The sequence below is a fragment of the Scyliorhinus torazame genome, chromosome 6 (genome assembly GCF_047496885.1).
Source record: "Scyliorhinus torazame isolate Kashiwa2021f chromosome 6, sScyTor2.1, whole genome shotgun sequence".
NCBI lineage: Eukaryota > Metazoa > Chordata > Chondrichthyes > Carcharhiniformes > Scyliorhinidae > Scyliorhinus > Scyliorhinus torazame.
The window spans coordinates 94,582,704-94,609,112 of record NC_092712.1 but is presented as its reverse complement, the minus strand read 5'-3'; the positions used below and the strand labels follow the sequence as shown (position 1 = coordinate 94,609,112).

The 26,409-nt window shown below is 50.4% G+C and overlaps 1 protein-coding gene across 4 annotated transcripts in view; it reads left to right on the top strand.

Annotated features, from left to right (window-relative positions):
- Window positions 1-980: 980 nt before the first annotated feature.
- The window catches only part of msrb2 (methionine sulfoxide reductase B2), a 41,590-nt gene continuing 16,161 nt past the window's right edge, over window positions 981-26,409 (top strand). The window contains exons 1-3 of one of the 4 annotated variants that reach the window (XM_072508489.1): window positions 981-1,131; window positions 15,056-15,162; window positions 18,070-18,132. In XM_072508489.1, coding sequence (XP_072364590.1) covers window positions 1,014-1,131; window positions 15,056-15,162; window positions 18,070-18,132 — 288 coding nt within the window. In that variant the 5' untranslated portion in view covers window positions 981-1,013. Of the gene's footprint in view, window positions 1,132-14,759; window positions 14,925-15,055; window positions 15,163-18,069; window positions 18,133-26,409 lie in introns of those variants that run through there. The other 3 variants (XM_072508491.1, XM_072508490.1, XM_072508492.1) reach the window with 3 other exon arrangements.

Genomic DNA, 26,409 nt, shown 5'->3' with positions numbered 1-26,409 from the left:
CTGCAGCGGGGAAGGGGGGGGGGTGAATCCTGCCTCTCTGCAGCGGGGAAGGGGGGGGGTGAATCCTGCCTCTCTGCAGCGGGGAAGGGGGGGGGTGAATCCTGCCTCTCTGCAGCGGGGAAGGGGGGGGGTGAATCCTGCCTCTCTGCAGCGGGGAAGGGGGGGGGTGAATCCTGCCTCTCTGCAGCGGGGAAGGGGGGGGTGAATCCTGCCTCTCTGCAGCGGGGGAAGGGGGGGGGTGAATCCTGCCTCTCTGCAGCGGGGGAAGGGGGGGGGGTGAATCCTGCCTCTCTGCGGCCTGGGGGGGGGGGGTGAATCCTGCCTCTCTGCGGCCTGGGGGGGGGTGAATCCTGCCTCTCTGCAGCGGGGGAAGGGGGGGGGGTGAATCCTGCCTCTCTGCAGCGGGGGAAGGGGGGGGGTGAATCCTGCCTCTCTGCAGCGGGGGAGGGGGGGGGTGAATCCTGCCTCTCTGCAGCCCGGGGGGGTGAATCCTGCCTCTCTGCAGCGGGGGGGGGGGGGGGTGAATCCTGCCTCTCTGCAGCGGGGGGGGGGGGTGAATCCTGCCTCTCTGCAGCGGGGGAGGGGGGGGGTGAATCCTGCCTCTCTGCAGCGGGGGAGGGGGGGGTGAATCCTGCCTCTCTGCAGCCCGGGGGGGGTGAATCCTGCCTCTCTGCAGCGGGGGGGGGGGGTGAATCCTGCCTCTCTGCAGCGGGGGGGGGGGGGTGAATCCTGCCTCTCTGCAGCGGGGGAGGGGGGGGTGAATCCTGCCTCTCTGCGGCCTGGGGGGGGGGGTGGGGGGGGTGAAGGGTGAATCCTGCCTCTCTGCAGCCCGGGGGGGGGGTGAATCCTGCCTCTCTGCAGCCGGGGGGGGGGGTGAATCCTGCCGTCTTGCCCTTTGACACACTGACAAATATGGTAAAAGATGCTAATAACCTGGCGACGTCAGCGAGGCGGCTGTGTTGTGTGTGTCTGAGACTCCACTCGCTGAGGGAGGAGGACACACTGTCAGCACCATGGCCGCCGGCTTTGTCGCTCGTCTCCCCAAAGTTTTCTTCAGGGGAAACTTTCCCAAAGCCCTGGTCACATCCAAGAGTGTGCGGCGCTGGTCACGGCCCCTTTACACGGCTGCGGGTAGGTGGAGCCGCTCTTAGTTTGACCCATCAGGTAAAAGGCTGGAGGGAGGGGAGAGACAGACCCTCTGGCTGTGCCCGGGGGGGGGCGGGGACAGACCCTCTGGCTGTGCCCGGGGGGGGGCGGGGACAGACCCTCTGGCTGTGCCCGGGGGGGGGCGGGGACAGACCCTCTGGCTGTGCCCGGGGGGGGGGCGGGGACAGACCCTCTGGCTGTGCCCGGGGGGGGGGGGGGACAGACCCTCTGGCTGTGCCCGGGGGGGGGGGGGCGGGGACAGACCCTCTGGCTGTGCCCGGGGGGGGGCGGGGACAGACCCTCTGGCTGTGCCCGGGGGGGGGGGCGGGGACAGACCCTCTGGCTGTGCCCGGGGGGGGGGCGGGGACAGACCCTCTGGCTGTGCCCGGGGGGGGGGGGGGGGCGGGGACAGACCCTCTGGCTGTGCCCGGGGGGGGGGGGGTGCGGGGACAGACCCTCTGGCTGTGCCCGGGGGGGGGGGGGGTGCGGGGACAGACCCTCTGGCTGTGCCCGGGGGGGGGGGGGTGCGGGGACAGACCCTCTGGCTGTGCCCCGGGGGGGGGTGGGGTGCGGGGACAGACCCTCTGGCTGTGCCCGGGGGGGGGGGTGCGGGGACAGACCCTCTGGCTGTGCCCCGGGGGGGGGTGGGTGCGGGGACAGACCCTCTGGCTGTGCCCCGGGGCGGGGGGGGGGGGGGGGTGCGGGGACAGACCCTCTGGCTGTGCCTCGGGGGGGGTGGGGTGCGGGGACAGACCCTCTGGCTGTGCCCGGGGGGGGGGGGGGTGCGGGGACAGACCCTCTGGCTGTGCCCCGGGGCGGGGGGGGGGGGGGGGGGTGCGGGGACAGACCCTCTGGCTGTGCCTCGGGTTGGAGTGGAAAGTTTCCACCAGCCTGCACATCATCTGGCGTCTCCCAAGGAGCTGCTTTTCAATGAGTGAATGCAGTTGGTGCGAATGCGGTTTGCAAGTGACATTTAATGAGATGGATGTTGGTTGGGCTTGTTCCATTTTACCCACCTCCGGCGAATCCATTTTGCTGGTTATAACGTGAAAATATCGAAGCAAAATGAGAATATTAAATAAATCGGGACAATGCACTGTGCCCGGCTCTTGTTTTAAGTCGATCGTGCGTGTAAGTGCTTATTCCTGCCAGCTCGGAGTGAGCGGGGCAGTGGCACCAACTCCCCAGGAGGAGGAATTGGCATTTTGTGGTCGTTTTAATATCGAAGCGACGTTCTTCAGAGCGAGCCGGGACTAAAACAGCAAACAATGTAGCCGCCTGCACGGAAAAGTTGCTCCTGCTGCTTGGAGGACTGCTGGGAAGATTTGGTTTGACTGGGGGAGGGGGGTTTACCATCACCATCCCATCCTTGGGTGGGGTCACCATCACTATGGTGGTGGTGAAGGGGGGTCTCACCATCACTATGGTGGTGGGGGGGGCACAATCACTATCGGGGGGGGGGGGGGTTATCACCATCACAATGGTGGGGGGGGGGGGGTCACCGTTTTGTTTCCTCGTTTGACTGATCTGTATATTGCGTAGAAAACCTCGTCACCGACACAAATGCTCTCTTAAAAAGGGGGAAGGTGGCTGAAGCCATCATGTGCTTTGATTGTAAGTCTGAAATTTATTGTTTGATATAAGTGTAGTGCAAGTTGAAGTTTTTAATTCATTTACGGGATGTGGGCATTGCTGGCCAGCATTTATTGCCCATCCCTAGTTGACCTTCAGAAGGTGGTGGTGAGCTGCCTTCTTGAACAGCTGCAGTGCCTGAGGTGTAAGTACACCCAGTGTGCTGTTAGGGAGGGAATTTCAGGATTTTGACTCAGCAACAGTGGATATATTTCAAGACAGTGAATATATTTCAAGTTGGGATGGTGAGTGACTTGAAGGAGAATCTCCAGGTGATGGGATCTGCTGCTCTTGTCCTTCTCGAAGTACTGGTCATTGATGAGGAAGATGCTGCCTGAGGAACCTTGGCAAGCTACTGCAGTGCATCTTGTAGATGGTACGCATGGCTCCCACTGTTCATCGGTGAGGCAGGATTGAATGGGTGTGGAATGGGAGCATTTAAGCGGGCTGCTTTGAACAGAATGGTGTTGAGCTCTTTTGAGTATAGTCGGAACTTCACTCATCCAGGCAAGATGAGAGTATTCCATTACACTCCTGACTTGTGTCATGTAGATGGTCGGCTTTTGGATTTCTAGCCTTTGACCTGGTCTGATAGCCACAGTATGAATATGGCTAGTCCAGTTCAGTTTCTGATCAATGGTAACCCCCAGGATGTTGATTGTGGGGGATTCAGCGATGGTAATGCCATTCAATGTCAAGGGTGATGGTTTTTCCTCTCTTGTAGGAGGTGGTCATTGCCTGGCACTTGTGTGGCATGAATGTTACTTGCCATATGTCAGCCCAAGTTGGATATTATCCAGGTCTTGCTGCATTTGAACATGAACTGTTTCATTATCTGAGGAGGCACGAATGGTGCTAAACATTGTGCAGTTATCTGCAAACATCCCCACTTCTGTCATTATGGTGGAAGGGAGGTCATTGATGAAGTAGCTGAAGATGGTTGGGCCTTGGACACTACCCTGAGGAACTCCTGCAGTGATGTCCTGGAGCTGAGATGAGTGACTTCTAACCACCACAACCATTTCCTTTGTGCCAGGTATCACTCCAACCAGAGGAGTGCTTTCCCTCTGATTCCCATTGATTCCAGTTTAGCTAGGGCTCCTTGATGCCATACTCTGTCAAATGATGACTTTATGTCAAGGACAGTCACTCTCACCTTCGGCATTCTGCTCTTTTGTCCATGTCTGAACCAAACCTGTAATGAGGTCAGGAGCTGAGTGACCCTGGCGGAACCCAAACTGAGCGTCCGTGAGCAGATTATTGATGAGAAAGTTCCGCTTGACAACATTGTTGATGACTCCATCCATAACTTTGCTGATGATGGAGAGTAGACTGATTGGGCAGGGTGGTAATCGGTGGGTTGAATTTGTCCTGGTTCTTGTGTACAGGGTACACCTGGGCAATTCTCCACATTGCAGGTTAGATGCCAATGTTGTAGCTGTACTGGAACAGCTTCCGAAATAGAGCCAGATATGACGTGATCAATAATAGCTCCCCTGTCATAGACCATATAGGTGTCAGCCAGGAAATGGAGCATGTGTTATCTAGGCTAGCAAAGGAGGAAATTCGCCATAGTCCCAGTTGACCAGAGGCTGCTTTCCCCTTTGAGGCGGATAGCTGACTGGGGAAGATTTAACCTGAGGATCGCCACACCTCAGACGAGGGGCAAGGTTGAGAGCTACACTGTCAACCCTGCTGTCTTTCGAGGATTAAATCCAAACCTTGTCTGACCTCTAAGCTAGAAGTAAGAGATGCCGTGGCACGCTTGAAGGTGATAAGGGAGTTATCCTGGTGTCGTTTAGCTCAAGCTGTATTGTGAAATTTGGCTGCACCACCCTTCCCTACATTACAATAATGACTATACTTCAAAATACCCCAAATAAAATAAAATATCGTGGTTGCTGGAATTCTTCTTTAGAACTTCAAAATACCTCATTGGCTTTGGATACCCATAAAACATTCTGAGATTGTGAAAGGATGTACACAAACCCACATTCTATCTTCCTGTGCCAATCAGGCACTGCCTAATTTATATTTGGAGAGTTATACGGACTCAAAATATTGACTCTGTTTCTCTCTCCACAGATGCTGGCAGACCCGCTGAGTTTTTCCAGTGTTTTCTGTTTTATTCCTAATTTATAATGCCTGGCTCCATTTGCAGTGTCCCCGCTCTGTAGAAAACCCTGCCATTAAAATTGGAGAGCACGATTGGGTTTGCCTACGTTCAGCCAGCATTAAAATCAATAATGAATGTGATGTAAAAATGTTCAAAGAGTACTTCAGTTTTTTAAAGCCAATTTGACACCACGATGTCAAACAAAGGTGCTGTAAAACACTCCTTCAGGCACTTTCAGACAACTGAAGAGACAGCGTGTGCAATTCTATGTTTAAAAACAGGCACGCAATGTTTTGGCAAGTTTAAAAGAGGTGCCTTAATGCAGAACTCTCGATTTGCCACATTTGAACAGCCTAATGTGCAAACTTTTGTGTGCACCCTGTTTTCCATTTGTTTTCCCTCTGGAAAATTTGCTAGCTGCGAACTGGATGGACAGTTTTCACCTGTTCCTTTACTCTTACACTGGAAGTGAAAGCATTAGGTTTCCCATATTTATGTTCCCCGAAGGAAGAGCAGGATGTCAAAGAGATCAGGTTATACTGCATCAGTAAGCTACCCTCCAAGCCAATTGGTACCAATTATGCCTCAAAATGTTTGCCACCAACAGGCGTACACACTAAGTGACAGATGTACTGTTAGCAAAAGCCAACCAAGTGATTTCTATCCCAGTAGATGATCAAGAGCGATAAACGTGATTGTGGTTTGAATAGCAGGGATGTCTCAATTCAAGGCGGTCATAGCTTAAAAAAACATATGGGGCGCGATTCTCCATTCCCACGCCGGTTGGGAGAATCGCCTGGGCCGCCAAAATTTCCCGCGATGCCGGTCCGACGCCCTTCCGCGATTCTCCCAAGCAGCGGGAATGGCCCGGTCGAGTTTCGCGGGCCGCAGACCGGAGAATCGCCCGAGACACCCTAAACGGCGATTCTCCGGCACCCCTGCTATTCTCAGGCCCGGATGGGCCGAAGCCCCGACGGCGTGACCCCAGTTCACGCCGTTGCCGTTCACACCTGCTATTTAAAGTCGTCAGCCAGTCGTGCTGGCTGACGGTGAGCAGGGAGGAGGTGAGATACTGTAGCGCAGCGCCCGGAGACCGGGCCGGCTTCCCTGAGAAGGCTGCGGCCAAAGGGGGGGGGTGCGGGAGTGTGTGCAGGTGGGAGGGGGGGGGGCGGGAGAGTGTGCAGGTGGGAGGGGGGGGGCGGGAGAGTGTGCAGGTGGGGGGGGGGGGTGAGGGAGAGTGTGCAGGTGGGAGGGGGGGTGAGGGAGAGTGTGCAGGTGGGGGGGGGTGAGGGAGAGTGTGCAGGTGGGAGGGGGGGTGAGGGAGAGTGTGCAGGTGGAGGGGGGGTGAGGGAGCGGAGTGCAGGTGGGGGGGGGTGAGGGAGAGTGTGCAGGTGGGGGGGGTGAGGGAGAGTGTGCAGGTGGGGGAGGGGAGAGTGTGCAGGTGGGGGAGGGGAGAGTGTGCAGGTGGGGGGGGGTGAGGGAGCGGAGTGCAGGTGGGAGGGGGTGAAGGAGAGTGTGCAGGTGGGGGTGTGAGGGAGAGTGTGCAGGTGGGAGGGGGGTGAGGGAACGGAGTGCAGGTGGGAGGGGGGGTGAGGGAGAGTGTGCAGGTGGGAGGGGGGGTGAGGGAGAGTGTGCAGGTGGGAGGGGGGGTGAGGGAGAGTGTGCAGGTGGAGGGGGGGTGAGGGTGAGTGCAGGTGGGAGGGGGGTGAGGGAGCGGAGTGCAGGTGGGGGGGGGTGAGGGAGAGTGTGCAGGTGGGGGGGAGAGGGTGTGCAGGTGGGGGGGGTGAGGGAGCGGAGTGCAGGTGGGAGGGGGGTGAAGGAGAGTATGCAGGTGGGGGTGTGAGGGAGAGTGTGCAGGTGGGAGGGGGGTGAGGGAGAGTGTGCAGGTGGGAGGGGGTGAGGGAGCGGAGTGCAGGTGGGAGGGGGGTGAAGGAGAGTATGCAGGTGGGGGTGTGAGGGAGAGTGTGCAGGTGGGAGGGGGGCTGAGGGAGAGTGTGCAGGTGGGGGGGGAGAGTGTGTGCAGGTGGGAGAAGGGGGAGGGAGAGTGTGCAGGTGGGGGGGGAGAGTGTGTGCAGGTGGGAGGGGGATGAGGGAGAGTGTGCAGGTGGGAGGGGGATGAGGGAGAGTGTGGATGGTATCGTCCATCCGCGGATGCAACATGTCAGCCGCCCTGATATGGCAGGACGGTGACGAGGACACGGCCGCAGGGTGCGTGTGGCTGATGGGCACAGGCGAGTGGCACACTGGTGAGCAGTACGGTGTGAAGTGACCGTTGGGCACAGACAGTGACCAGGTGTTAGTCTGGCTGCGTGTCTGCAGTGCGACCAGGCCACCGGGGCACACAGGTATCCCATACAACCCGGCTGGCAAGGTGTGGAAGAACCTCCGTGTAACATGTCGTTTCTCTGCCCCCACCACCCTCCTGCAGGTCACCATGTATGCCAACCAGACAGCGATGCCGTGGTTGGAGCGCCAGCTCTGGAGTTTGCCATTCGGCAGCATAGAGTCGGACGGCCCACAGTGGCTGCAGATGCAGCGGTTGCCGGTGCAGCAGAGGGGATGGCCGCGGAGTGGCCCGTCGTCGACGCGCGGGCCGCAGGCGCTCAGGACCCGAATGTACAGGGGGATGCCGAGGGGAACATTGACCGCCAGACGGCGAGGAATGCAGAGGAAGTGCTTGGGGGGGGGGAGCAGGAGGAGGAGGAGAAGGAGCAGGAGGATCCACTGATGGTGGTGCCAGGTCGCCACAGGCGTCCAGCAAGGCCGAGGGTGTACCGTGACAGAATGTCGTTCGAGGCCCTAACGGACATCACATGCAGGAGGAGACTACGGTTCAGCAGGGAGACGGTCACACATATATGCCAGCTCGTGGCGCACCTCGCACCACGTGGAACGGGAGGAGGACACGCGATACCAGTCTCCGTCAAGGTGACGGTGGCCCTAAACTTTTACGTTACCGGTTCCTTCCAGGCGCCGAGCGGGGACCTATCCGGGATCTCACAGGCTTCGGTCCACAGGTGCATCAGGGCCGTCACCGACACCTTGTACGCCATCGCGGACAGGTACATTCAATTCCCCGAGGACCGAGCACAGCAGGAAGCACGGGTACGTGGATTTGCCAAGGTGGCCGAGATACCGATGGTCCAGGGTGTCATCGATGGTGTGCACATCCCCATGCGCCCGCCTGCAGACAGCAGGGACGTGTTCATGAACAGGAAGGGCGCGTACTCCATGAACATTCAGGTGGTGTGCGACCCCCACATGAAGATCATGCACCTGTGTGCAAAGTACCCCGGCAGTGTGCATGACGCCTACATTCTGGCACAGTCGTTCATCCCCGCAATGTTTGATGGATGCCCCCCCCCCGGCTGAGGGGCTGGTTGCTGGGCGACAAGGGCTATCCATTGAGGTCATGGCTGCTGACGCCAATACGGAGGCCTCACACCAACTGTGGGGATCACATGTTTACAGTCACCCCCACTCGTAAATCACACTTGGAACTAGAGACTTGACCATATTGCAAGAAATAACACTTTAAATGGTGAATTCAGAATAGCTGTCTGTCATTTAAATTGAACAGGGCCTATTCATTCCCTGCAAGTCTAGATTAACAAGTATAGTTATCTCTTTAAATTCTGTCAGCCTGAGAGGTACACAAGATTCTTATTCCCACAGTACTTTAAGTGTCTGTAATAATATTCAAGTGTTAATGTAAAGTGATTTTATTTATTCCTCGCCAGAAATCAGGGGCGGGATTCTCCGACCTCCCCCCGGGTCGGAGAATCCCCAGGGGCGGCGCAAATCCCACCCCGATGCCGGCTGCCGTATTCTCCCCGACGCCGGTTTTCGGTCGGGAGCCGTGGGCAGCGGCCCCCCCCCCGGCAATTTTCCGGGCCCAGATGGGCCGAGCGGCCATCGGTTTTTGGCCACTCCCGCCGACATGGATTAGATATGGTCCCACACGGTGGGACCTGGCAGGTAAGTCGGCTGGGGCGGTACTCAGGGGAGTGCGATCTCCTTCCTTCCGTGCCGGCCCCTGTAGGGCTCTGCCATCGCTGGCGCGGAGAAGACATCCCCTGTGCATATGCCAGAATATGCCGGCGGTTCTGTGCATGCGCGGGATCACGTTGGCCCTTTGGCGCATGTGCGGACTCACGCAGTCCCTTCGGCACCGGCTGGCACGGCGCCAACCCCTCCAGCGTCTTGATTCCGCTACTTCCGGTCGGCCCAACGCCGGAGTGGTTCGCGCCGTTTTTGATGCCGGCGTCGGGCCATTGCCCTGATCCCGGAGAATCCCGCCTCAGATGTTAGTGTTTTGCATGACTGATGCATCAAAAATCATATAAATTGCTTGAAAAACTAAGAACATAATGTCTAACCTGCTGAACAATCCCAATTGTGCTAAGAATTACACAAATAACCAATTTAATCAATTGGGTTCACAATATGACTCACGCTTGCTAGAAGCTACACATATTCAGTGGTTAGCACTGTTGCCTCACAGCGCCAGGGATCTGGGTTCAATTTGATGTTGCTGCTGGTCCCCTCTATAAATGTATGGAATGATGTTGGCTCTGTACAGGGCCTGAGACTGCTGTTGTGTTGTGTGATATTTATATCTGGGTTCCCGTGTATTTTTGTTGTAGGTTTCCTTTTTTAAGGGGTAGGTAGAAAGAATCCGTGATTGGCAGCAGCATGGGTGCAAATGGGTCAAGTATCCAAGGATAGGAGGTTACGGTCTGTCATTGGTGCCTCTGGCGCTGCTGGAGTGGAGGGAGTATAGATTGGTGCACATCTGAAGAGGCCTTGCCCTGTGTCTCCATTCTTCTTTGGTGGAGCTTTTAGAGGCATCAAGTTATGTCTAATGATTGTATCAAGTTCATTAAACTGCTGTTCTCTTGTTCCCCTCTGTCTCCATATGTGTTGAGCCTTTTCTTTTTGCTTGCTGTGCTGTATTACTTTTGTGGTTTTGTTGCTTTGTTTGTTAAAATGTAAAATATACTTTTAAAGAAAAAACACCCATCGACCTTTGCCATCCTGCCACTAAGCACTTCAAGATCCAACTTGCGCTTATTTTTATAACTAGTCTGCCATGCTAAGACCCATGTGGACTACATCAAATGCAGGATCCTCATCAACCATCCTTACTAGTGCAAATATTGAATCAAGTTAATCAAACATAACTACTACTTAACAAATCAATGCTGACTGTCTTTAATTAATCTGAGCCTTTCTCAGTGATGATTTATATTGTCGCTCAGAATTTTTCCAGCAATTTGCCCACCACCAAGGTTAAGCTAACTGACCTATAATTACAGTCTACTCCATTCTCCCTTTTTAAACAAAAGGACAACATTAGCAGCCCTCCAGTACGTTGCCCACAACGTTGGAAGATTGCAAAATAATGGCTAGAGCATTTGCTGATTTCTTTCTTGCTTCTCTTAGCAACTTCAGGGTCACTTCATGTAGGCCTGACAGTTTATCCACTTTCAATTACACTAAACACTGCTCCTTAATATTTCCTTACTCATTATGTTTCTCCCATCCAATGTTTCAAAATCCTCCTCCATAACAATGTATGCACCATCCCACCTATTGGGAAGACTGATGCAAAATATTCATTGAGAACCACATCCACATTTTCCACCTCCACACACAAGTTACCTTTTTGGTCTCAAACAAGTCCTGCGCTTTCCTTAGTTACCCTCTTGCTCTTTATGTATTTAATGTAAGCCTACTTGTGACAATTTATTTTACTTGCCAACTTTTCCATGCCCTCTTACTTTCATTTTTAATTTCATGCCTTCACTTTCAATACTCTTCAGATTTTCTGCAGTATTGAGCTCCTGTTATCTGATACAAGCTTCCCTTTTTCATCCTGAATGCTCAGTGAGGTCAGGGGGCGTTTTTTTTTTAGTGGGAACATATTTGCTCTAAACTCATAATATTGCAGCTCTGAATACTTCCTGCTACACTAACCCTTATTTAGCTTCAAATAGCTGTTTCCAGTCCACTTTTGTTAAATCACATCTCAGCTTCGTAAAATTGACCTTTTTCCCACTTGAAAACTTTTACCACTGGTAAAATCGGCCTTTTTCTCAATGCCACCTACCTAATTTATGTCCCTAAAAGTAAGTCCAGAACTGATCCTTTTTTATTGTTCTTGCTGCACACTGGCTAAAAATGTTCTCCTCAAAACATTTTTAAAATTCTGCACCCTCAATATCTTTTACACTGATTTTATCCCAGTTAATATTAGAGTAGTTAAAGTTCCTTACTACTACTACAGTATTGTTATTGCATTTCTCAGAAGGCTTCAACTACTGATGCCACAACATTAGAGGAGCATTTCTCACACACACGCACTCCATGGTTAGATAAATGAGCTGCTTAGTAAATTTTGGAGTTATAGTGCTGCTTCTATATCACCTGCAACACGACATCATAACTGGGGGTCAGGGTAGTATAGTGGTTAGCACAGTTGCTTCACAGCTCCAGGGTCCCAGGATCAATTCCCGGCTGGGGTCACTGTCTGTGCGGAGTCTGCACGTTCTACCCATGTCTGCGTGGGTTTCCTCTGCGTGCTCCGGTTTTCTCCCACAGTCCAAACATGTGCAGGTTAGGTGGATTGGCCATGCTGAAATTGCCCTTAGTGCCCCCAAAAAAGGCTAGGTGGGGTTACGGGGATAGGGTGGAGGTATGGGCTTTGGCAGGGTGCAGACTCGAAGGACCGAATGGCCTCCTTCTGCACTGTAAATTCTATGGTCCTATGATCTATGATCCTATGAACTAAGTGACATTCGCTACATTTACTGCAAAGCAACAAGTTAGATCTAAAATCTGTTCTCAAGTCCTTTCATCTGATTGATTCTCATGTAAATTTAGGATTCTAGAAACACTACAATGCAGTGGGAAACACAATAACAAATTTTCACAAAGAACTGAATTTCACACTTGGAGCGTGGTGAAGAGAGTGCAGGTACATCAAGCAATTAGAAAGGCAAATGGCATGTTGGCCTTTACTACAAGGAGATAGGAGTATAGGAGTACAAGACTAAGGAACCTTGCTACTGTTGATTTTGGTGAGACCACATCTTGTATACTGTGTGCAGTTTAAGTCAGGATATATTTGCATTGGAGGTGGTATGATGGAGGGTTCATTGGATTGCTTTCTGGGATGGAAGGATTGTGTTATACCGCCACAAAGACCACGGCTGCGAATAGGGCAGCACGGTGGCACAGTGGTTAGCACTGCTGCCTCACGGAGCCGAGGACCCAGGTTCGATCCTGGCCCCAGGTAACTGACTGGAGTTTGCACATTCCCCCTGTGTCTGCGTGGGTCCCACACCCACAATGCAAGGATGTGAAGTGTAGGCGACTTGGCCACGCAAAATTGCCCCTTCATTGGAAATCTTTTTTAAAAAACTCATGTACAATAAAAACTAAACAGCATGGCATCTCCAGTCCCTACTAGCATAATTTGAGATAACTAAACTCTGAAAAAGCTTTTACTGTGCTAGTATTCTCTAGGATTTAAGCAGTCTAATCTATGCAACATTGTCAAAATTAATCTGGCATCTTCAGAAAGATGTAACTACCTCATTAGCATTAGAGAAACAAGCTCCCAGTCTGTGTATCACTCATACTAGGAGCACACATGTTTGTGGTGCGGAGACCTTGCATGCTTTAATGGCCTTTAGCTGGGCTTAAGGGAGAAAGGATTTATGGTTGTGTGATTTATATTGCAATTGTGAAGAAGGTGAAACTGGCTAAAGGAGAATCCAGAGATCAGCGAGAGGGAGCATCATGGAAGGGGGTAAAAAAAACACACCAACAGTGTCAGGGAGGAAGCAAATTGGTGCATAGTTGGTGAATGTTTTTTTGTTCGTTAAGCTTTGATGTTAACCAAATAAATAGATTTAGCAGGGCACCTCAATCCCTTGTACCACGTGGGAACTCGAGGATGCTTCTCATGCCCCAGACAGCCACAGGCTGGGTTTTGCCAGAGTAGCCTGACACTGGGCTGGAAGGCCAGGGGCAAACCTGCCTCATCCGTTTCTGGGAGCACTGATTAGAATCTGTGGTAAGCAGGCACTAATGAGTTGCCATCGAGGCTCTTGTCCCTTTAAGGGATAAGATTCTGCCTCCAAGAACTGTGGCATCCAGCACGATTGTGACTGAGGCTCGGCCCCAATTCCACTTTCCCACCCATTCCCCATATCCCTTGATTCCCAGAGACCAAATATCTGCGTTCACAGTCTTTAAAAAAAATAAACTTAGAGTACCCAATTCCTTTTATCCAATTAAGGGCCAATTTAGCTTCACCAATCCACCTACCCTGCACATCTTTTTGAGTTGTGGAGGTGAGACCCATGCAGTATTGTGCATGAGGTACTGCAACTTATTAATAATTGAATAAGCTGACAGCATAGTTTTGTCTCTTAAAAAACTCCCTGCACTTTTCCTATCAGTATAATTATTAAGTATTTGTTTTAAATGGGGGAATTGAACTAACTTCTAGGAACTGCACCTGATTCTCTCATTGCGCCTTGGAGAATTATTTCTGTAACAAAACAGGAAAGTTGGTACTGGAGAAAAGATAAAATGAAATAAATCATCATGCTAGAGAGACTTTGAATGACACTGGTTTCAGTGTATTTCGGGAAAGCATAATCATGGCCAGGCTTAACATTTCCACCTGGTGAGGTATTTGGATTTTGGTGGGGTTTTTTTGCGTTGTTTCACTTTCTCAGACACAGGGCCGAATATTCTGCTATGAAGCTTTAAGGTCGGTGATGGGTGTGGAAGTTGTTGCTAACTTTCCGGTTGGTTCAATTGCTCTGTTTTATTACCTTTGCTCTCGAGTCACCACGTATCTTTATGATACCGCCACGAGGTTCAAGTCCGAGTAATGATCAATAACTCAGTACACCGATTAGTAAGATTCAAATCAAAGCACATTTATTATACACAGTAATCGCTACTCATGCACAAATTCTACATCTAAGCTACTTCTACAACTAACAGGCCTATACTTAACTTTGGACTGGCCCACCAGGTCAGGGGAAATGGCCTTTCGTTCGAGTTCTGAGTCTGCGGGATTCGAAGTTGGTACGGATTGGTAGCTAGGAGCGCCTATCTCGTAGCGAGCGTTGAATTAAGACTTACTTCTTTCCGGTGGTCACTGCACCGGTCACGGTCAATGTTGGTTCGTGTTGCTTGGTGACCCGGGCAGGACAAAGAGATGAAGAGAGCGATTTGAACTTGGGGCTTAACTCTTATAGTCCCCAAGGACTTCCCGCCTTTCAGGGCGGACCCTGTACCTGGTCCCAAGTGATTGGACTTCATTCCAATCGCTTGATTCGATTTCTCCAATACTGGAGCGGTTCCCTGATCGATGGGCAGTCTTGAGGTGCATGTTCATCTCCTTTGTGTTGGCTCCTGCTGGCGCCGGGGAGTCTGGCTTTGCTTTGTGTGTCCAAAATGTTACTTATTGTTCCCGGGGATTGCTCATCAGTATGTAGGTGGCTGCTACATTGTTATGCTGATGGGCGCTGGTATCGATGTGGTCTGGCCTTTTGCAGAATTAAATACACAGCAAACCTGCACCTGCTGGTTTCTGTCTGTGTTGGCTGACTTTCCCATCAGCCTTTGCCGTTTGCCATTTTAAATCGGGAGTTGGCCAATTTAGGTGGCTACAAAGTCAGAGTGTTTCCAATTGCTGGTGGGGATCAGTTCTGCCCACAGTCTCTACAGTTTAAATGTCTTTATATATTATGTTGAATACAAAATTATCCCACTTTTGCAGAGGGTAACGTTTTATTTTCTGTATAATCACTGCAGTTTATGAAATGCATTCACCGGAATGGTTAGGTTTCATCTACATCAGTCTATACTGCCACTCTCAACCATGCGATATAGATTCAAGGTTAAGAGCTGGAACACTATATTGGAAGAGCATTCTAGAATAATAGAATGGTAACAATGCAGAAGGAGGACATTCGGCAAGTCATGTCACCGTTGGCTCTCTGTAAGCACTACGCAGCTAATCCCACTCACCTTCCTTTTTCCCTTTAGCCCTGCAAATTATTTACAGCCCTCCTTTTATCAAATGTCTTAAGACTAGTTGGTATTGTTTATCCCATTTTTATTTTGATATAGGTTTGAGATCGCTGACTCGATATGATGAAACAAGTATAAATGTTGATTGGCAAAAGAAGCTAACCCCAGAGCAATACTTTGTGACTCGAGAAAAGGGAACAGAACTGGTAAGTCAATTTTAAACTCTGAACCCGGGCCAGCTTCAGCTCTGACTTCTGCAATACCATGATTAAAACCCCTGAATGCATTTTTTCTTCACGATCTAGATAAGGATCTGTGTTATAAATTGTAACTTTCATGTTTCAGTCACAGACCGACAGCATTAATCACTCCCAGGCCAGTTAAAGCGCAGCCAGCTGCAAACACCCTCTCCTTTGGCCTATTGGCATACTTCTGCACAGGTTCAGAAGAACTCCTGCGTGTGGCATTTTTTTCCCTTTCCCTCCACCAGCCAGCTTGTGGCCTTTTGGAGTCAGACTGCTAATCAGTGCCAAATGGAAGGACTGTTTTGTACTCTCAGCTTTCGCCCACTAAAAACTGGCTTAAAGCGGCCTAAACTAGATTCACAAGATCATTAAGCGTAAGAAATACCATTTATTATCATTGTCACAAAGTACTCTGATGTTGTCTGTGAGGGTATGCCAATTTCGAACACCGGTTCATGGGGGTGTATAGTTTTGTTTGGGTGTAATGAGGCAAGTGAAACCCCAGTGAGAATAAGCAGCCCAGTCCTCGCGTAACAATTATTAAAGACTATTTATTAAAGTAAAGGAAAGACAAATACACATGAACAGGACTACTCTACTCTATTCGAAAACAATTAAGGTGAATGAATTACTAAATACACACACAATTTAAGTAGAATGCACCCCTTTTTCCAAAATATATCTATGATTCCAGAACTCCTTAAGACTTCCTTGTTTCCCCAAATAATATCCAAATAAATAAATCTAGAAGTTAAAACCAGCTTACTGTAACCACACAATACCATTATGATACTCGAGCCTGGAAAATGTTTTGTCCTGGTCCAGCAAAATATAGTTAAACTGCCTTTATGAAGGTTTTCTGCACCGCCTTGGCTCTAATACTTCGAGACTGGTAGATGTAGAACTTGGTCTTCAGACATGGTAGCTGGAAACTGGCTTGTTTGCTTCTGAGCCTGCTCGGTGTAAACTGGCCTCCCTTGCTTCTGAGGGGGCGGCCAATTATACCTTTGTTCCACTTTAATTTTGCCTTCTGTGAATTTGGATGCCTGCCCTTATCAAACTCCTTGACTCTAGATATTATTGTATGTGTACCTCATTGATCTCCCCAATTGACTAGGTAAATTCTTCCTACTCAAGTTATTCATATCTGATTCTTATCTAAAATGTCTTCTAATCTCATTACTGAGAGAGATGCATCTCATCCGGCCTTTTGAATACTGGCTACTGCTGTCTCTAGGCAGATTTCTATCTGTTTCTGGGCAGGTCGCATCCCATTATGTTTTGTTAAATTCATTTTACTGCTGTTGCTAGGCAAATTTATGATGATCATACCCATCCGGAAAATCCATGCATTCACCCGATTACATTTAATTCTTAAGTAGTTCCCAAAGTGTTTGTTTCTACCATTCTATCTGGGTGTTCATTCCATATACTGCTCACCCTTGTGTGAAGTTCTTCCTGATATTGGTCCTAAATTTGTCTTTTAGAAGTTTGAGCCTGTGCAATCCTCACACAATTTAATCTAAATCCCATTCCAGACCTTCACAGCCAGCAAACATAGGAGATAATCAGTTAGTTTATAAAACAGATAGTATTTGAACCGAGTTCCCAGAGGTAAAAGGCTCTGTACTTTGTCCTCTGATCCGCTCTGTTCTTCTCTCAGCCTTGTGATTCTCCCCACGTAACAACCAACCCTGTTTATTCTGTCACCGATTATTTACTTTTCACTGAATAAAGAGACAAGAAGAAGTATTTTGCTGAGTTTGGATTCTTCTACTCCAAGCTATCCCGCCACAACCAGCATATACCTAAGACACTGAAACCTTTAAATTGTGCCTAGCTGATTTAACACATCCATATGGCGAGATTCTTAACTAATCTGATTTTCACATGCAACACCTATGTCTGGTAGCATTGCAAGGCCTCCAGGCTAACCCAAACATGCATGTCTGTAAACCTATCAAAGGGACTGGAATAGTCATCCTTAAAAATAGGACTATAATCAACAAAATGCATGCCATTCTTAATGATGGGTCCAAATTCGTATCCTTTGGATCTGCCATTCAGCAGGACCAGATAGTCTAGCTTGCAAGCAACCTAAAAAGAAAGCTTTTTGGAATTGTGTAAACAGAACAAGCTGCCAGTTGTTAAATATGACAGGATTCGTCCTCATGGCTCACTGCCTCCACGGATGGATGGCTTGTCATAGACACACAAAAGTGATGTCCCTTTATGTCCTATCTTATCTTTACAATATGAATTCGACAGTTTTGAGCCAATTTTTCACATACATGGTGAAGGATTCCTTCACATTTGCAAAGACGATATAGGACTTGCATATCGAAAGCGATTCATGGCCCATGTGCCGAGCCTATTCACCAATGTTCCACGAAAGAAACCAATAGACATTTGTCCTGCAGCACTATACATGGTGATCTAGACCTGCCGCCACTGTACAAATCAGTATTCATTAAACTTATGAACTCGGCAACTTCTATAGGGGAGAGATTCAGAAGGGCCCAGAGGGGCAATTTCTTCACTCAGAGGGTAGTGAGTGTCTGGAATGTGCTGCCAGAGGTAGTAGTAGAGGCGGGTACAATTGTGTCTTTTAAAAAGCATTTAGATAGTTACATGGGTAAGATGGGTATAGAGGGTTATGGGCCAAGTGCGGGCAACTGGGACTAGCTTAATGGTAAAAACTGGGCGGCATGGACTGGTTGGGCCGAAGGGCCTGTTTCCATGCTGTAAACTTCTATGATTCTATAACTCACGCAGTTGAGTTTACTTTTAACCCGCCCAAAAAGATGGTGTTGCCATGGGATCCCCGCTAGGCCCAGTTCTCACGAATATCTTTGTTGGATTCCATAGGATTCCCTAGGAATATTTGACAGAATTACACCTAATCTCCGATTTCCTGCATATTTCAGATATGTAAGTGATGCATTTAATATGTTAGAATCCGCAGTCACATGTAAGAATTTCCTTGCACACCTTAATGGGCTCCATCCTGCACTCAAATTCACCATTTGAAATGGAACAGTCAAATGTGCTTCCATTCCTTGATGTACTAGTTGAGAAATCTACCAGTGAGTTCTGTGCTACCACTTACCACAGGCTGACCTTCATTGATCAATGTACACATTAGGATTCCGGCAGTTGTCCACATTATAAGATTGGCCTTATTGGCACCCTCGTAAATAGGACCCAAACCATTTGCTCACTGTGCAAGCGTGAGGCTGAAATAGGGCCCATCAAAGCCATCCTGTGAAATTATAGCTATCCCGATCAGATCATTGCTCGCTGTACATCAGGCACACTCATGAATGGGCCTAAAGCCACTGACTGAAAAGTGTCCAGTCAGCCTCAGATTACCCAGGAAGGGTAAGACTGCTTAAAGATTTGAGAAACACACGGCAATCTCGGTTTTTGTGTGGGCGGGTAAAACCCCAAGAGTAAAGAAAGTACTCCTGGAACGGGGGCGTGTCCATCCCGAGCTTTATTAACTATTACTGTGCGGACAACATATCAATGGTCAGGAAGCGGGTAGTGGGGGAGGGGTCTGTTCGGGAGCGAGTGGAGGCGGCATCCTGCACGGGTACGAGTTTGGAAGCTTTACTAACGGCGCCTCTGCCGTTCTCGCCGGCTCGGTACTCTACAAGCCCTGTGGTGGTGGCAGCCCTAATGGTGTGGGGACAATGAAAGCAGCACATGAGATTGGAGGGACCGTCAGTGTGGTCACCGATTTGTGACAACCACCGGTTTGCCCCGGGGGGGCTGGAAGGGAGCTTTCAGAGATGGCAGCGGGCAGGGATTGAGAGATTTGGGGACCTATTCATCCAGGAGAGCTTTCCAACCTTGGAGGCACCAGAGGAGGAGTTTGAGTTGCTGGGTGGGAACGGGTTTTGGTACCTTCAGGTGCGGGACTTTCTACAGAGGCAAGTTCCAAGCTTTCCTCGCCTCACCTTGAGGGGACTACAGGACAAGATGATGGCAAAAACAGCGGTTGGAGAGGGGAGGGTTTCAGAGGTATACAAGGAGTTGATGAAGTGGGAAGGGGCCCCTATCATAGAGGTGAAGAGGAAGTGGAAGAGGAGTTGGGAAGAGCGCTGGAAATTGAACTGTGGGAAAAAGCCTTGAAGAGAGTCAATTCATCCTCGTTGTGTGCCAGACTTAGCTTGATCCAGTTCAAGGTGGCCCATAGGACCCACATGACGGCAGCCCTGATGAGCAGGTTCTTTGAGGAGGTGGAGGACAGTTGTGGGCGGTGTGGGGGTATCCCGGCGAACCATGTACATATGTTTTGGGCATTTCCGAAACTGAGGGGATTCTGGCAGGGATTCGCGGACGTTATGTCAGAAGTCCTGGAAGGGTGGGATCAAGAACTGTCAATATTTGGGGTATCGGATGACCCAGGGGCCAATGGGGGGAGGGAGGCCGATGTCCTGGCCTTTTCCCTCCTGGTGGCCCGGAGGCGGATTTTGCTGGGATGGAGGGACTTGGAGCCCCCGAAGGCAGGAATGTGGGTCAGTGATATGGCAGGATTTCTCAGTCTGGAAAAAAATCAAGTTCGTCTTGAGAGGATCAACTCAGGGGATCGCCTGGAGATGCCAACCGTTCATCGATTTCTTGAAGGAAAATTGAACATCAGCAGTAAGGGGAGAGGGGAAATGGGGGATGGAAGAAAACAGGAGGCATGGCAATGTTAGATAAGGACAGGGAGCTTAGTATACGATAATTAAGGAATAGGGCGGAGGTAGTAGCTGTTTTCTGTTATTTGTTCGTTTAGGTGTTTTGTGTGTGTTGGCCCGCGCGGTTGTTTAAGAAATGTTAATGTGTTAAACTGTGAAAATTACAAATGCTTCAATAAAATTTTTTTTTTAAAAAAGATTTGAGAAACAGGTGAAACCAGTTGATTCACGCTGAGCAACTATGCAGTAGCAACATGAGTGTTTTTAGCCACTAACTGGATGCTGCCATCAAGCCAAAATTACGTTCTGCCTATCATACATTGAGTAATGTAATATATGAATTTCAGTGCCAATGTGGTTTATGGTATATGTCCCAAAATCTGCAGCATGTCCCTTCAGCTGTTCGCAGCAGGCAAGGTATTAACTGTAGCCATTCAACCCCTGCTTACAAAACTCAAAACAGTGTCCAATGTTAGATATGGGGCACAATTCTCCAGCCTCATTGCGCACTTGCTCAAGCGAAATGAGGCCGGTGAATAGCGGGAGAGGCCGAAAATGAGAACCGCGCCAGGCGCCAAACAGTGTGCGATGGAACCGGCCTGCTCCTGTAGGTGAAATCGGGATCTTGCCGTAGCATGGCAAAAAAACAATTATCACCATTTAAGCCATATTACCATACAATTAATGGAAGTCGCCCCACATCCAACGGCCTCCCGTCATTCATCAGCCTCCCCAGCAAGTGATCACAATGGCGCCGATTAGTACACCTTTTTAAAAATGTAAACCTGGCGGAAGGGCTTCTGTGGGGCTGAGGAGGTGAGGTTGACATTCAGTGACCCCTCTTCGTAGTCTGCTCATAGAGCTCGGGGGTTCACCTTGGGATGGCGGGCAGCTGATCAAGTCCCGACTGCCCCTGCACCATCTGGCTCTGCCAGACCTGGCGGCTGCCCATGACCTGCACCATGGTGTCGACATCCTCGGCGATGCTCCCTGGTGACTGGAACAAGCTCTGCAGCACCTCTGCAATGCCCACCTGTGACTGGGACAAGCCTCGGCCATTCCCATCTGAGAGTGGAACTTGTCCCACAGAACCTCATCAAGGTCAGCCTGATACTGGGTCACACCCCCCAGTGAGACGGATATTCTGTCGAGGCCCTCAGCCATGGCCATCACCGACTGCGCGATGCCTTGGACACCTTCAATCATGGTGCCGACATCGTGCACCAGGATCTCCACTACAGTCGCCACCTTAGCAGTGTTGGCCTCGGTGACAAGCATTGCCTGTGACATCCTGCGCCCATAGACTCTGGGACTCCTCCAATCGGCCATGAATCTGCTGGAGTGTCGCTGGCATCTCTCTCTGAATGACCTGACTGCTTCCTATTGTCACCATCAGCTCCGGGATGACGTCTTCCACAGGCTCAGCATCAGGCTGAGACCCAGCTGGGATCCAGCAGGCTTCTGACTGCTGTCTCGCCTGAGGGTTCCTGCCTGCACCTGATGTGCGTCATCAGTGGTGTGGTGCTCACCAGATTGTGCCCCAGAAGGCTGACCACTAACATTTCCCACCAAGGTGCATGTATCTCCGCTGGTGGAAGGTGGGGATAACAGCTTTGACGCCTCGATCGTGTCTTCCTCTGAACTCCCCTCTGAGGCGGTCTCATGGGAGGCTGGAGAGGGTGCCACCCCGGTGGGCCGGCACCATCGGCTGGAGGACCTGTGGAGAATGGACATGTGGTCAGTGTGAGGGATGGGTCAGTAAGGCAATAACAACCCTTGTTTGACAGGTCCATTGGATGAGGCCTGGTGGTTCCTCACCTCTGCAGCGTCCGCTAGCTTCCGTGTTGCTGACCGCTCTATCCTCGGCCGCCCCAGTCACCTCCAGGGCCCGTTCCTCGAAGGAGGTGAGGATTCTTAAGTCTGGCACCCCATCATTCTGGGCCCTCCCCAGGTGATTTTGGGAGAGCTTTTCTCGAGGAGACACAGAGGGGTCATCGCTAGCCACACACATTGTTCGCAGTAGTGGGAGGGAAGGTGTGAGGGCAGGGTTGGGGGAGTTGAAGGGAGGGGGTTGGAGAGAGGGTTGGGGGTTGAAGGGAGGGGGAGGGTTCGGGGTCAAATGGAGAGTTGGAGATGTTTGCGTGGGGGCGGAAAGGACTCGGGGCGAGGGGGGCGGGGGTGGGGGGGTTGGCACTCACTAGTGCTGCCTGGTGTAGGTCATGGACCTTTTTCCAGCACTAGAGGCCAGTCCTCCTGGTCATACTCGCGGTGCTCACAGCCACCGCCACTTCGTCCTAGGCAGCACTGGCTGCACTGTGGCTCATCCTCCGGGACCCTCGGGGGAACAGGACATCCCTTCTGGCCTCCACTGCATCTAGGAGCCTCCCCAGATCTGCATCCCTGAGTCTTGGCGATGGTCTCCTTGGCTCCACTATTGCGAGCTGACGGGCTGGTTGACCAAGTGCTGCTTTTTTAAAATATAAATTTAGAGTACTACATTTTTTTTTCAATTAAAGGGCAATTTAGCATGGCCATTGCAGCTTGCCTGCACATCGTTTGGGTTATGGGGATGGGTTTGTGTGCTGCCCGACCTTGTTAGCGAGAGGCTGGTGAGCATCGTGCTGGCAAATCGGCTGGCAAGCCTTCATTTGCGATGAGAAACCCCTGGGGCCCTGTTAAGTGGACCAATTAACTTTGAATAGCATTGCCGGCCTCGCTGGGCCGAGTGCTCGGAAGCTAGTGGCAGTTCCTGCTCGCTACCACACTTAGAAATCTTTTCGGGGAATCGCGTCCACAGCATCTGTTTCAACTGAACACAATAGTTGACAGCCAATCTCCAGTTCATTCCCCAGGGCATTACCTTGACCAATCAGAGTCAATCTGCCTGGTTTCAATTCAAGCAAGCTTGGCATTAATTGTCAGTAAATCAGTGTCAACTTGCCAATCAACACCCCCTTCTCATGGTGTATAAATTGTTGTTCCCTTTACTTTTGGTATCTTTGTGAATGTCCTGTTGAGTGCAAGATGAAAAGCTTTGACATACCTGTTTTTTCAGCGAAACTCAAGTTCTGTTCTACCAAAAGACTATTTATTTACTTTCTGTTCATCAAGTACTTCAAATCAAAAACACTTGGCACCTGCAATTTCCATCAATGTCCACCTTGCCCACAACTCCATGTTCAAAACTTGTTAATCAGCAATTTACCCTTGCCATGACACTGATGCACTCCTAATCCAACTCTCAGATGAATCTTCTGTGACTACTGCTATTCCACATGATCCTTCTCAACTCACCTGCAAACTTTGACATAGCTGGTCACACTCCCCATCCTCCTCCAATGCCTCTTCACCATTGTTGGCTGTGTGGAACAGACAGTCCATGTTTAGTTCCGTCTTTACCTACCCAGTGTTATAGCAAAGTTAACAAGGATGAACTGACCCTTTGTTCCACTCCTGAGTTGTTTATAACAAGAGTTTAAATTTAAAATGCAGTTGACATTGCCAATTTGAGATATGTTTATCTATGTATAGCTTGGTGCAAAAAATAAGTTAACAACTAAAACTCACTCTGGTAAAGATGCAAAAATTAACAAAATGTTCAAAATGTACAAATATGTCTAATTACCATGAATGCAAAAAAACCCACACACAACTCTCAAGCATGCAAAAAAAGTAAAACTCTGCAGAGTATCAGGGGCGCGATTGTCCACTCCCACGCCGTTTGGGAGAATCGCCTGGGCCGCCAAAATTTCCGGGGACGCCGGTCCGACGCCCTCCCGCGATTCTCCCAAGTGGCGGGAACGGCCCGGTCGTGTTTCGCAGGCCGCAGGCCGGAGAATCACCGGAGACACCCAAAATAGCGATTCTCCGGCACCCCCGCTATTCTGAGGCCCGGATGGGCCGAGCGGCCAGGCCAAAACGGCGGGTTCCCCCCGGCGCCGTCCACACCTGATCGCTGCAGTCGTGGGCGGTGCGTGAACGCTGGGGGGGGCGGCCTGTGGGGGGGCGAGGGGGGATCCTGCACCGGGCTTCATCTGGAATGTGGGGTGGCCTGCGATCGGAAGGAGGACCTCCTTCCTTCCGCAGCCCCGCAAGATCCGTCCCCCATCTTCTTGCGGGGCGGATTTGGACAGGACGGCAACCACGCATGCGCGGGTTGGCGCTGGCCAACCCGTGCATGCGCGGATGACGTCCGTTATGCGGCGCCAGCCTCGTCATCTATGCGGCGCCGCTTTTACGCGGGCGACAAGGCCTGGCGCGGGTAGATGACGCGGCCCCGATACTGGCCCATTGTCAGGGCCTGAATCGGTCGGGACCGGGGCCGTTCCTCGCCGTCGTGAACCTCGACGGCGTGGCCACTTCGGCGTGGGGGTGGAGAATCCCGCCCCAGGTATTTAAAACCTTGTCAAGTAACAAGTAAAGTCTGGGAAAAAAAATTTGCTGAGTGCTCAGATGCTTGTTTGGTCCTGGTCCACAATAGCTGCTAGTCATTTTAATAATAATAATCGCTTATTGTCACAAGTAGGCTTCAATGAAGTTACTGTGAAAAGCCCCTAGTCGCCACATTCCGCCGCCTGTTCGGGGAGGCTGTTACGGGAACCACATTCATGTTAAGTGGGAGGAAACCGGAGCACCCGGAGGAAACCTACGTGGATACGGGGTGAACGTGCAGATTCCACACAGACAGTGATTCAAGCTGGGAATCGAACCCGGATCCCAGGCGCTGTGAAGCAACAGGGCTAACCGCTGTGCTACTATGCTACCCTAAATTGTTCCTGTCCAGAGAGATTGTCTTTTTATCTTCCTTTTATCTATTTTCAATGATATGCCAGGAGCAGGCTGGGTTTCATGATGTGGAAACTTGATTATTACTGAATGCAAATACAGGACAGGTTCCCACATCTGCAGCAACTGATGGCAGATTTGTGCATCTTGGATGCCTTTTGCTCCCCGGGCCGCAGAATTTTTATAAGGAGTGTAACTTATGGGGAGACAACTGTGGATTTTCTGTCAGTTATGCTCCTGAAATATAATGTTCCTTTAGTTTCAAGAGCCCGTACGTCTGAGCTCTGGCGTGATATAACTGTGGGGTACCCTAAAGATGCACTAGGACCCAAACCCCCTCCCCCCAAACGTCCCCAGGTAAGGATTGCATGGCAATTGCCTAGGAAGTTAAAATTTCTGTTGTGCAATTTCCCTGCAGTTGAAACAATCCAAAAGTGCAATTTAAATTGGAGACTTCAGATGGTTCTGCCTGTCTTACCAGGAAAAGTTAAAAGGATTAAAACCTCTCCTAACTCCTGGGTAACTATAATACTGCCCCTCACAGGATTCCTCTGACCATTCCCACTGACCATTGGATCCCTGCCCGACCATCACCCCCACCTTCCTTGAGCAACCACTACCATCCCCCTACCCCCAGCCCTACCACTTGCCTAACAAACTTACCTTCTCCATGGCTTTTCAATGTGGTTGAACCTTTAAACTTACCTGCTTTACGGTAGCGAGTGCCATAAAAAGTAGTCGGCATGACTTCCTTACCTCTGACACTCCAGCCCCCAATACAAGGCCTCAGGAATGCGGTGCACTGGTGATTTCTTACCTGGCCTGAGTCTGAACATCAGGCTTGAGAGAAGTGGCTGGATTTCCAGCTAAGAAACTAAGAGCGGATTGACAGTCCAACTCAGATTGTCACTCCACAGAGGTTCAGGCCCAAGGTGTTTTTGTTATCATCAAATGCAGACTCATAGTCTTGTTGCATCTGATGGCACTCTTCAAAGCAGATTGACCAATTTCCATTTAGGTGATGGCTGTGGAGATATTTTATTCATTGGTCTCTTAACCTGGTCGTGTAACAGTGACCTGTTTCTCTGATGCTTTATACACTGTATATTAGTGTGTTTCTGTTATTGTGCAAAATTGCCAGAGAAAATCTTTTGGTCAACCAAATAAAATTTCTCCTTTGAAACACGGCATGTGATTCGAAGAACATAAAAAATCCTTTTGGTTTCTTTAAACAAGTTACCAGTTGAGTGCTTTTAATCTGGGAGTCCAGGCCCCTCGGAACTCCATAGATTGTTTTTCTTATTCATCCTTGGGATGTGGGTTTTGCTGGCTAGGCCAGCATTCATTGGCGATCCCTAATTGTCTTTGAGAAGGTGGTGATGAGCTACCTTCTTGAACAAGTGCAGTTCATGTGGTGTGCTTACAAGCACAGTGCTGCCAGGGAGGGATGTCCAGGATTTTGACCCAGCAACAGTGAAGGAAGAGTAATATATTTCCAAGTTGGTATGGTGTGTAGCTTGGGGCGGGGGGGGGGGGGGGGGGAGGATCTTATAGGTAGTGGTGTTCCCCTGTGTCTGCTTTAGACTGCTGAAGAGACAAAGCTTGAATCACATTTGAACTGGATTCACATCCAGATCCTCGATGTGAAAGGACCATCTGATAACTTACTATGTCCCCAGTTCTTTATCTCCTCGTCATATAATTAGTAGAGAATAAGCTGCATGTGTTAAGCATT